The following is a 13,356-nucleotide window of genomic DNA, read 5'->3' on the forward strand; positions in this document are numbered from 1 at the left end:
GCATTCAGTCAGAGATCAACAGAAAGGGAGTGTGTGTACATGTACAGCCTGTGTGTGTGTGTGTGTGTGTGTGTGTGTGTGTGTGTGTGTGTGCACTCTTCTATTACTGATAGACAAAATGGAAGCAAAGCAGCTCAAACACACAAGAGCACTTAACACAGCTACATTTCATGTTGTGAGTGCCACTGATTTCCTTTCTTTCTTGAATTTTATTTAATACCTTATGAAAAGCTGTCTGATTCTATATGAACATTTTAGATATCTCCTGTGATGAAGTATGAACATAACTGATATGCCATTCCAGTGGAAGCTAATTGTAAGCATGACATTTAGATGATGATCACAGAAAGAAACATGCTAATAGTGAGATAGTGAAGAAAGCTGCAAGTAAGGAGGCTGTCAGATGCTACAGTTGTAGTATCCTTTTTAACCATGTGACTCTTGGGATGGCAATTTCAGTCAGTTGGTCAACAACTTTGGTTCAAACTGAAATATTTACTCTACTAACTATTGAATGCATTGCCATAGAATTTCGGACAGATATGCATGTTCCTCAGAGGATAAATCATAGTGACTAATCTTTTAACATTTCATCTAGTCAGGAGATAATTTTTAACATTACCCTTATTTATTTTTTTTGAACTGTTGGATGGATTTCAGTAACACTTGGTGCAGCCATTCATACTTAATAACTTTAGTGATCCCCTAACCTTTCATTTAGCATCATCATCAAATCAGAATTTGTCCAGTATGTAGGTTTATTGCCATATATATACCTGCAAAACTATTGACATTTCTATCAGCCTCATCTGTACTTTTTGACAATGACAGCAGCAGAGTTCATTATTCACGAGCAAAAACTACACTGAACAAAATTATAAACGCAACACTTTTGTAGCCATTTTTCAGGCTTTTCATGATGGTATTTAGGGGTTTTAAGTAACAGTTGTCGGCATGAAAGCTCATATTGGCACTAGAAAATGACAGAGCAAACAAAAGCAACGGTAGACTAGGTATGCTTGAAACAAACTAGTTTGTAGAATGTGCTGTCTTACCATGTCTAAAGACAGATCTGTTTATACACTGAACAAAATTATAAACACGTTTTTGCCCCCATTCATCATGAGCTGAACTCAAAGATCTAAGACTTTCTCTATGTACACAAAAGGCCTATTTCTCTCAAATATTGTTCACAAATCTGTCAGAATGTGTGTCAGTGAGCACTTCTCCTCTGCCGAGATAATCCATCCACCTCACAGGTGTGCCTTAGGCTGGCCACAATAAAAGGCCACTCTAAAATGTATTATTCTTTGAAACAGTTTAATTTAAATGCAAGTAAAAGAAAATGGTATTGATATTGATTTAAATGGGGACTCCAGGTATTGTTGTCATTCTCTGCATCTTGGAGGACAAACGTATCAGGCCTGGAATCTGGCACCGCTACAGTCCCTTGCAGTACGGCCATGTTGGTTTATGGAATGTGATAGTATGAGCAGCTGATCTGATCACATGACTAAATAGTGTGAGAAAATCTGTTTCACTTTCTCTCTTTCTGTTAAAACCCCCAATGATAGATACAATCAAGTTGCTTTTATTATCAGTATATTCTGCTGCATTATATTTAGAAGTACAGTATTTGGGTTAAATATTTTTAATATATTATCTGGAATCACAATCTTCTTTTGGCAGGAGAGTTTAAAGGTTTCAGGAACATCAGTCCAGAACTAATGATGCATTGGTTTTGGCACTAAGTAAATGGTATATGGAGAACATAAACTTACAATACGTTCCGCTAATGAAACAAATTACTTTATGCAACTTGTGGTACTCAATACTAGCTTAATTGCTCTTTACAATACCATCAAAACAATAGAATAATCCTATAGGGAAGTTACTTTGTCTGTGACTCTTAACATCTTGCTTGTCACATACAGTATGTGTATTCATTTTTTGGACATTAATTCTTGCATTTATTGTATTTCATTGTTTAATAAACGAAACCATCTAAGACATCTGGAGGATAAATCATTCTTTGGTGGAATTGTTAACAACTCATCTCATGTGAGGAGCCCCAACGAGACAGTGGCTTTTTGTAAGGGCTCACAAGTCAGACAGGATGAAAGCTGGTGGTTTAATGTAAAACCTAAAGTGTTTAAAAGGTAAAATATTATAGCTGTAAGTATGGTGGAGTAAAAAGTCATTGTTTTCCTACTGAAATGTAGTAGAGCAGAAGAATAAAGCAGCAAAGTTCTTGAGTAGGCCTACGATTGTTTCTATAGTATGAATATAAAATTGCTCTGTATTTTTCTATAGATATTTATGTATCTGTGTGAGTCACTGGTGAGTTCATAGTAACCTCTCCAGCCCTCCAATTGTATCACTATAATATTTTACTTTAATTTCTATAGGTAATGTTTTGTCCCTAATAGCATAATGTTAATCTGCTGTTAATATAATAATTTTGAATCAATTTAAATAATTGTCTTCGTGGATTCATTTAGCATCTTACTACAGGAAAAATAAAATTGATTCCATATAAACTATGATTTTCCTGTCTTTTCCAATGCTTCTCCCTTTAAGGCCACACTCAGCTGCTCAAAGCGAGCCTCGTCGCTATTGTTGCATCTCTGGTCTCCTCCTTCCTTCCTCCTCCTTTCCCCTCCCTTCACTCATCCATCCATCCGTCCACCCCTAGATCCGAACCACACAGGCACACCGATTTGCGCATCGCCTCCTCCGGCATAATGACCAACGATTCCCCGGAGGAGGAGACCCGAGCTCCGGGTGGAGGAGGAGGTGGAAAAGGAATCCCGCGGAGAAAACGAGCGGACGACAATGTCACCATCCTGACATCTTCCATGGATTTCCACAGAGCCGGCCGGAGCCGAGCCAGCAGCAGCAACGATGCCGCCCCGAGTCTCACATCCTCCGTGGATCTGAGCACCTCCTCTCTGGAGCTGAGCATCCAGACGCGGATCTTTAAGATAATCGTCATCGGGGACTCCAACGTGGGGAAGACTTGCCTCACCTTCCGCTTCACCGGCGGCAGCTTCCCGGACAAGACCGAGGCCACCATCGGCGTGGATTTCAGGGAAAAGGCGGTGGAGATTGAAGGGGAGACTATCAAGGTAAAAGCAACAGTGGGGCTGGATGGTGATTAGTGGTGTTTCCTCACTCCCCCTCCTCCTACCCCCTCCTTCTCCTCTCTTCTTTTTGTTGATCAGCTGCAGCTCAAAGTCTGCCAGTGGATGACACAGGGCCCATTCTTACATGTTGTCCTCACATTCTGAAACAACAGACTATAGCCTACATTTCACAACACTGAAAATATATTTAGGGACAAGTATTTACATCTTGGACAACAAATAGCCTAGGCTTTGTGTGTCCTTGGAACCTAAATGAAGAAAACATAACAATGAATGTCATTTGTGTGGCCAGTTGGCCAGTGGGTATTTTAGGGAAATATTTCTATGGAGAAATTCATGTATTATTACAGGTTTGACAATAGATGTTGTACTGTGTTGTGTTTTCTTAATGTTAAAGGAATCTCTGTAATGTTAGAATTAAATCCAACTTACAGGGGTGCTGCTTAAAATTCTGGTGCCCCCTGAAAACAGCAGAGGGCCCTGAAACAGTCCAAATAATATGATTGGATCGGATCAATCAATTAGTTGGTAAGTAATATTTCAAGCAAAAACAACAAGAGCATTACTTGGTTCTGGTTTATCAATCAGGAGGTTTTGCTGTTTTTCTTTGTGTTTTATATGATGGTGAACTGAATATCTTAATCAACTTAAATACATCCCTTTCCACGTGATAGGGTTTTTAACTATTTTGAGACTAAACTGGACTAAACACTCAACTAATCGAGAACATAGTTTGGGATAAGAACCAAGAATTAAATAGTAGTTGCAGTCCTAATTTCAGGTATGTTTTAAGGCACATTCCTCTTTTAAACCCATTAATAAAATTCATGTATCCATCCATCCAACGTAGTGTATCACATATCATCAGTCTCAGCAGATTCTATACAAGTAAAACCAACAGCATTAGACATGTAGGTCATAGTACTCTAAAGGTATCCTGGTAATTGATTAATTAAATTTTAATGATTTCCAGCATCTGCCAATAAGTATTTAGTAGCAATACTTATTGGCAGATGTAACAAAAATCAATTGAAGCACAACAATATAATAACAAGCTCACTGAAGTGTCATGATAGGGCTGCACGATTTGGAGAAAAGGTCATGTTGTGATTATTGTGGACAATATTGCGATTTGATTCGATTTTAAAGGAACAAATGGTACTACGAGTCTACTTGCTTAATTATCAAGGAAATACTGACATTTTGAAATGTGGATTTCTCAACTTGAACAAAGTTAAACAACAAACAATATTTATAACAATAACTAGTGAAACAGAACAAGGGGAGCGTGTTGCTCTACAGAGGAGGCGGCTAGAAGCAGCAAATATTGGCACACTGGCACTGGCTCAATGTACATCTGTCTACTGCAGAGTCTCTATCCACAACCCGGAGGAGGAACTGTGCAGGAGTATTAAATAAAGAGTATAATGTTCAGTTAATAGTATACTGTTATATTATAGTATAACAATAATATATTAAATACTACATTCATTAGAATTTCATATTATAGTATACTTTTTTTACCACTAGTTGAATAATAATAATCCAGTTATCTGTTTCATTTCTGTGGGTTGTTTTTATTCATTTAATCCTTTTGCAAGCAAAAAGCTCTACATCGGTCTCTAATTTGTTAATGCAAAGTACTAACTTGTCAATAATCATATTGTTCAACATTTAATGATTTGCTGTAGCACGTCAAACTTTTTTTTATGCTCCGCCCCATCTAGGCTGGGATTGGTCGGTTGACGAAAAGTGACTGACAAGCACAAACCGGTCTGTGAAAAGTTAAACATGCTGAACAGCAAAAGGAACCAATCCAACTAACATTAAATGGCCAGCGAGCCAAACCCAAACCTTCCTCATCTTCTGTCTGACTGCTTCAGCTGCTGCCGACGTCTCTCTGTCTCACAGAGAGACCGGAGCACCGGCCTTGTTTTGAACGATTAGCGGTGGGGAGGGGGGTTACGGTAGGTTGTTGTCATAAAAGTTATTGCTCATAAAGCATTTTTCTTATTGCATGTAGGCTTATCTGTTTTTAGGGGCACATGCGAGAGCCCGGTGTGGGTGGAGATAATGAGACACACAGTTTTATTAAATTGCACACTTTTTGCGGTTATGTAATCGCACATGTTGACATTGCGATTGCGATTAGATTAATCGTGCAGTCCTATGTCATGACAAATAATACTGGTCAGGATTTTAGTGTTTATATGTGGAACATTTACTCACATCTTTAATCATTCATTTGGATGATCTGTGATTAAATAATAGGCCTTGTACTGAGATCTCTTACTCTGTTGTGTGATGTACACACCATCCCCCTCCTCACTTGGCCAGTGAGCATGCATGCAACCTTGGTATCACACATACACATGCATGTGTAGCCTCCCTTCCCCCCACTTTTTCCTTCAGTCAACAACCTCCAGATGCTGACTCACAAACACACTCACACAGACCGCAAACACTACACCTATTAGGTCAGTGTGTCTGAGTCACTAAAATTCAAAAGGCCTGCTGCACGCATACTGTACGATCAGCATTGTGAGGAAGTCTGTTAAACACTTTTATATGTAAATTTAACTGATTTAAATAATCTTGCAATTTACTACTTGGACTGTTTTCACTGTCTTCACTATGCGGCTTTGCTGCTGACTTCAAAGCTGGTTAGGTAATGTTGGTACATCAAGATGGTGCATTAAGTAAAGATTAGACCTGTTCAAGTAATTAACTCTTGCTGTAAGTACAGGCACTGACTTCTTCTTTAATACTCTTTAAAAATGTACTTTTTTGATCCTTAGAAATCCTTAGAGTTTTTCAGACATGCTAGAAGTGTGATCAAGGAAGGCATTGGTCTGCCTGTCCTTTTGGCCCAGAGCAAAATGACCATTCATTTGGTTGTGAATAGTTATGGTCCCTGGAGGGTGATTCCTAATGTTTGGTGACCTCCTGACCTTTAATGCTATGCCACTGTCAGGACACAATTTCTGCATGCACAGAAGATTTACCAGCAGCTAATGGACAGTTTGTCATGAAACTGTCACATTTACAGTCCTAAGGGAATAAGCCCTTTAATAGTAATGACCCCAGAATTTTGCCTTTAGTGCCATTCTCAGGACAAATTCAACAGTTTAAGCCCCACTCTGTTAGGACTCTGAAGAGTAGCAAAGTTGTTAGTGTGTTGGTTATTCTGTTAAATACTCTCCTGCACTGCAACCTCAAGGGCTGTTAACAGCCAGTTGGCATACTGTTTGTATTTAGAGATATTAAGAGACACTTTTGAGTAAAGGATTTGTGTTTTTATTGTATCTTGTGTCATATAATTTGTGTCAACACAGCAGGCAGGTGTTTTAGATCCAGCATGCTCCAGGAACATTTACCACCAAAGCTCAGACAGGAAGCTAAAATGTTGTGTATTTTTGCATCATCCAGATAGTGATTTCATTGCCTCTACAGTGGAATCTGTCATTTTGGAGTTAAAACTAGGCTACTACTAGTTTTAAAGCCCTTCTAGGTAGTAGGGCTTTGAAAAAAGGTTATGATCCAACTCCATGGCAGCACAAGTCAAAATTTCACTCCCAGTTACATAAAACAGGATTAGTGTCTCATAAAAATGAACATAAAACTAAGTTTTAAGTTTCAATAACTGTATGTAGAAGGCCAATAAAAGTAGCAAACAACAATAAATTTGCAGAGGACTTAAAATAGTATAGATATACAAATTATGGAGTCAAAATAATGGTAATGATCTTCTTTGTGGGAGAAAATGAACGTTTAAAATGTTTAAAAAAAACATTTTCACTGATGAAAGGTACATAATGATGAAAGTATATATAAAGCATTATCATCAGTTTTTCTATTTTGTGCATTTTCAATTTTCTCAGCACACAGTGTTCAACAAAGACCTTGAAGCTTTGATGTTATGAGCGTCATTAAATATAGCATTCAATCACAGATGCTAAAAAGCTGGGCTTGTCCTTTCAAATGATAATAGCATATACTTCACTGGTTCTTTTTAACTAAAGGCCTGGGCTGAGTGTTGGGAGACATCCATGTTGATATACAAAGTGCTACTGATTAAACAGACATACAGATACATTCAATAAGCTGACCATTGAGTGTGGTACATGAGCCATAAATGATGTTACTAATTTTCACGCATTCAGACATGTCTGAATCAGTGCTTCTCTTGTGCAAAGGGGGTAAATAAAGCTCACTTCCTCGTTGTTCTTCTTGACAAATGTGGTGTTTTGTGTTGTTCTGTTTTTAAACCCGTAATTTGTGTCACTACATTTGATACTGGCATGCACCACACACTGTATACAGCCCAGAGCACACCTGCCTGAGGCCTTTGTTAATCATTAAGCAGAAAAGCCCATCGTGCTATAGAGCAATGCTCTTTTGAGACCCTGTAGCCAGGAATATCTTAGGATTCCTTACAGCATTACAGTACCATGTACTTATTCTTGTAAGCCCCTATAGGCTTAGACAACTCATTGTAGCCAGAATCATTTTAGTAATTTTCTTCTAATTTACTGAGATAAATCTTTTTTATATATAATTAACTTGGATGTCTGGATGCTGTCACTCTGAATGTTGTTATTTTCTCTAACATCTAAATCTAGCACTGAACATAATTTATGACTAACCTGGATGGTCTAAAAACCACACTAAACACTAAAATGCAGCCTAGGAACTCGTACATAGATATTCAGTCTTCCTCAGTCATATAACAACACAGGCGTATCTTTTCTATCTCCGCAGGTGCAGGTATGGGACACAGCAGGCCAGGAGCGCTTTCGTAAATCTATGGTGGAACACTACTACCGCAATGTCCACGCAGTGGTCTTTGTGTATGACGTCACCAAGATGGCTTCCTTCCGCAACCTGCAGACATGGATAGAGGTTGGTAACTGGCTCAATACATTACCGTGGGTTGGCACTGTAATGTTTCCATCACAAAAGATGGTTTGACTCTCTGAATGCTAATTCTCCAACTGATCACTAAGAAAATTCAATGGGTTTTGTAGGAAAAATCTTTCCGATGTGTGCTAAAATACTGTTACTTCTACTACCTATCAATATTTCTACCATTACCTCTACTGGTATAGTGGCGACTATTCCTTGTAATAATAATTACAATAGTCAGTCATTAGTTACGAAGAAGTTGCATTCGCATTAGTAATAATAATAAAATCACTACTACTTGTGTTAGTAGTAATGCTTGTCATACTAGTAGTAGCAGGTAGTGGTATTTAGGTGATTGTAGTTGTATTTGGTATGAAGGTTAGCAGCAGTCATAGTGACAGCAGTAGTGGATGTAGTGAAAGTAATTGAAGCTGCAGCAGTAACAGAACTTATCTGGGCAGATATTTTGACATGTCATTGCAAAAAGCTCAGGTGCAATGAAGAATACTAATTATCAGCTGCTTTCCATTTAGGTTTGCCACTTTCAGGCTTCGTGGGACACTTCAGTGGCCTTGAGTCATCAGCAGCAGCAGTAGTGCTGGTATTAGCAACAGTTTAAAAATTAGTAAAATGTCAGTAGTACACATTAGGGCTTAACCTATCACTTTTTAACACATCATTTGTTTGAACTAATTTCAAAATGCCCTCGTAAAAGCATTATGTTGTGGATTTGATGTGGTTCTGTAGGAATGTAACAGGTCTCTGTGACACAAGCTAACAGGTGACTTCAGATCTGTAGTCGTGATAACACTACCGAGCAGTTGGGCTCAGTGTATGAATGTGTGTGTGAATGGGTGAATGTGCCAGTGCTTTGAGTGGTTGGAAGACTAGAAAGGCACAGACCATTTACAAGTTGAGTTAAAACCAAATTTTGAATTTGGTTAGATAAGTACGGACATTTACATTTTTCCCATGTAGGTTGAATTTCAAACAGAAAGTGATACCATACCTCAGGGCACAAGTTCTGTGAGTGATAGTGAACTCGACTAATATTGAATTTATGCTACATGAGAAGAAGCAGAATGGAAAGAGATTTTTATGACTTTGAGACATTCATCCTTTATTCGGTGATGGTTACCTCCAGTACTACACCTGTAGTCAGTTCTTTTATTGATCATGCCATACATTTAACAGCTAATAACTGCATACAGATATATATAGCCCCTTTTTCAATCGGCTGAATCAGTTCAATTAGTGTAGGATTTATTGTATTGTATTATATTGAGCTGTTGGGAATGGGGGCTATGCAGCCATTTTGGCACCAACACTTCTTTTTCACCAAGTGGGACATAAATTCACGAATTCCCTGTAATTACAACTAAGAGGCTGACGGTAAAAACTTTTACCACTCAGCTGCTCATATTCATGGCCACATATCGCTTGAACATGGCCATAGTTTATGAAGTGTATTATTATTATTCTGTTGCGTTCCAGGAGTGTAATGGCCATCGGGTCTCAGCATCAGTACCTCGAGTCCTGGTGGGAAATAAGTGTGACCTCATAGACCAAATACAAGTGAGTGTACTCAAGCAAGGACCACTAATCAATATAATACTTCCTCGATTGAATAAGGGCTTACAACCAAACATCTGTGCTTTCCCAGGTGCCCTCCAACACAGCGTTGAAGTTTGCTGATGCCCACAACATGCTGCTGTTTGAGACATCGGCCAAGGACCCGAGGGAGAGTCAGAACGTCGACTCTATCTTCATGTCTCTGGCCTGCCGCCTGAAGGCCCAGAAATCCCTGCTCTACAGAGACGTGGAGAGAGAGGATGGGAGAGTCCGACTCACACAAGAGACTGAAACAAAGAGCAATTGTCCTTGTTGAGGAAAATGAGGAGTGGGAGGCGTAATGGAGGGGAAGCGAGGCGAGTAACTGTACATGTCAAGGAAGAGAAGGAGAGGGATGATGGGAGAGTGAGGCTAAAACAAGAGTCTTTTAAATTAAACGTTTCTGTTGTCAGAGGTAGATGGGGGGTGGAGGATGACACTATGAGTGTGTGTTTCAAAGAAGAGGAGGATAGGGTGGAAGTGGTAAGGCTTGTGAGGGACTGAAACTGTATCAATATTGTTGTTTTTCAGGAGAGGGAGGAGAGAGGAAGGTGACAAAGAGAGAGAGAGGAGAAAAGGAGTGGGAAATTTATTAACAATTCTGACATGAGAGGATATTGCCTTTTAGACTACAGTATAATGAAGAAATGCTTCCATTTATTCAAACATAGACAGAAACTGAGTAAATATAAATTCCCTGTGTCCAGTGCCCAGCCACAACACAGCACTATTAACATCATCTGGGGATCCTAAACAGTCTCGATGCAAGGCTGTAATTTCCTAAACCTGCCCTGGTTCGATGTTTGTCACCACCATTATTGACAGCAACACTCTGAGGTAACATATTGCAGCTCTTTAAAACCTTTATCTACTGCCTTAAAAGCTGAACTCTGTCTTTGTTTAAAGAAAGGTTTCAAGAATTTTAGCCTCTCGAGAGGATCTTGGTACAACCAAACACTGACAGCCTCTGAAGTGGCATTCATTTAACGTACCTGATATATCTGTCTAGGTCAAGCCTTCACAAATAGGACAGTTGACTTAAAATCACTGTGAGATCACATAAACATGGGAATGGATAAGAAAACACATCTTTTGTTTAAGTTTATCTGCATAAAATAAGGGGCAAAAAGATGAGCTTAAAGGACGTTTGCAGGAAGACCTTGACAACAAGGTTTCCTGAAAACAGACCATATAGAGGTTGTCAGGCAGCATGTCATGTATCGATTTCGAGGCTGACACTAAGATCCTCTTACGCTTATGCAAGAGAAATGCTCTCTTCTGCAAAGAAGGGGCGTCATGGTAAGGCTCCTTTTTCTCATCTTACCCTGATGCACACAGATCCACTCCATGCTTACCTTCTGGCAGAGTGGCTTATCCAGATTCATCTTCGTGTATCAATGCAGCAACAACCAGTCTTTGCAGTATGTGACTTCAGGAGAGCCAGTCACCCACAGCAATTCCATATTCTATAATGAACCTTTTTTGAGGTAAAAGCCTTCTGTCTGTGTAGGATGGTGTGCTCTCCACATCAATATCACTGCCTCCAGTCTCAGAGAGGACAGGAAAGATGATAGAAAGCTGTCACCCCCTGGATACACGATGGATATATTTATACTGCTCCACAGCCTGAGTCTGGATGTGTGGTGTGAGTGGACATTTCAGCCTGGTGTGCATATAAAGGAATGAGTCCAGGAGAAACGGAGCCATGGATGACACAGGCTGCATGAAACACTGTAGAAAGCCATATTCGTTATTTACTGTTCACAATGATGCAGTACGCTTTACACTGAGATAACTCCCAGCTGGATTGTGGATAGAAGAACACACTGTACATAACTCAGTGTTGGAGCTATTAAGCCTTTGCAATAAGGCATCAATCTACAAGCCTGACAGTGATGCTGTCAGTTTGATATAGCAGCACACTCACCATATCTGACCCTATTTTAACACTGTAGCCTACTTTTGAGCAATGCTATAAATATATTTGGATACCATATGTTAAAAAAAAAAAGCATTTCAGCCTCCAAGCTGACAGCCTGACGACCTAATTAATTCATCCGATCCAGCAACATAAACACTGTGCAAATGCTATAGTGAAATCCATAGAGCTATTGTCTGTGCTGTTTCACGTTTGTTGATTTTTATCCAGAAATTCTCCTCCTCTGTTCTTCCTCAGTCTCAAACACATTTGTATCAGTAGCAGCAGGATCAAGCAGCCGTCACAGGAGAACAAATCACTGTAAAATACCAGGAGAAGCTCTTCTCTTTCTCATTGTATGTACAGGCAACTAAGATAACATCCACTCATCTATTTCCAAACCGCTTATTCTGCTCAGGGTTGTGGAGGGGGCTGGATCTTATCCCAGCATGTAATACACGAGAGATGGGTCACACCCTACAACTTTTTATCTGTTAACAAATATCTATGGCTCTGTTAGGTTAGCATAACCTGGCTAATTTAGTCGCTGTAATACATGTAAGATGACTGTGCTAGCTTAATAAGAGGAAAAACGTGGAAAAGACGAATGTGCCTGCATTTCCTTCAAAAACTTACCAGATCTGAATAGAATAACATTTGACTTTGTCTCAAATGACTGAAAAGAAAGATATAATTATGTTCATATTAGCATTCATCACTCATTACGGATATGAATTTCAAATATCACATAAAGCTCTCTCTTTTAACTTTATTTACATCCCAGTGGAGGCTGGACAGAAGCACGGAGGCCCAGAGATACAAGCAGGTATCTCTTGGTTAGCATCAGTCCGGCAAGAGAGTTTCATGTCAGTTAGCCTAAACTTTGTCCACGGTGTGGTTACACTCTCTTTCTCTTTTTCAAACATTTGAACTCATAACCACTTTGTATTTTATCCAGGTCTAAAAGTTAAGAATACAAATGTACAGTATGTGTGCTTGCCTTTTCTTCCCCCTGTACTATATTTTATTTATTATTTATATAAAATAAAATGTTTGCAGTTAATTTGGGTCTTTTTTAATAACCCACATTTGCTCTTAAAGGGATGCCTTGACATTTTGAAATGTAATCTTGTAATTTTGTTTATCTGCAAAAAGTCACAATGTTAAGACAAGAAAAGGTTTCTAATTGTTGAATTAATAAATGTCAAGTACACTCTGTACAATCCATCAGTATGGGGAATGGGTCCTTTGCTTTCTTCTACTATATGTTTCATATTATAACATGTAACATTGTGGTCGTTACAATCTCACAAAGGACTTGTGATAAAACTGCTGAAGAAGCTTCACTTGACTCAGATCCTCATTCTTTGGAGACCGGTTCAATCATCCTACACCCAACTTTTCTCTGAGTGATTAAACTTAAGGCAGCTTTTGAGATGATGTGCCCCTAAAGCATTAACATGATGAAGTTTTCAGTAACATATCTGCTTGGCCAGATACTAACTTGTGTGCTGATGAAAGTATTTAATGTTAGAGCCTGTTTCCCTCCCACACACAGGAACATTTCATGTCTGTTTTTCCATTCCCTTACTCTCTTTCTCTCGTTCTCTCTGCCCTGTATCTTATTTCAACCTTCTGTCCGAATCTTCGTAGTTTATCCCTTGTAGTTTATGCCTGTCTCATATCTCACTGTCAGTGCGTCTATGTTTCGGTGACCCATAATACTTTTAATTTTTTTTCCTCTTTCTCTGCCTCCGTAACTCACTCTGTCTGTCT

General features: G+C 39.1%; 1 protein-coding gene across 1 annotated transcript; it reads left to right on the plus strand.

The window, feature by feature from the left end:
• Positions 1-2,652: 2,652 nt before the first annotated feature.
• rab33a (RAB33A, member RAS oncogene family) lies at positions 2,653-12,926 on the plus strand. The gene is made up of 4 exons (XM_038700008.1): positions 2,653-3,128; positions 7,908-8,048; positions 9,546-9,626; positions 9,715-12,926. Exons 1-4 carry the CDS (start codon positions 2,745-2,747, stop codon positions 9,937-9,939), a joined length of 831 nt encoding a protein of 276 aa, XP_038555936.1. The 5' UTR covers positions 2,653-2,744; the 3' UTR covers positions 9,940-12,926.
• Positions 12,927-13,356: the final 430 nt, after the last annotated feature.

This window comes from Micropterus salmoides, unplaced genomic scaffold (genome assembly GCF_014851395.1).
Source record: "Micropterus salmoides isolate LMB-PRFRI ecotype aquatic unplaced genomic scaffold, ASM1485139v1 Ms_hic_scaffold_5, whole genome shotgun sequence".
Classification (NCBI taxonomy): domain Eukaryota; kingdom Metazoa; phylum Chordata; class Actinopteri; order Centrarchiformes; family Centrarchidae; genus Micropterus; species Micropterus salmoides.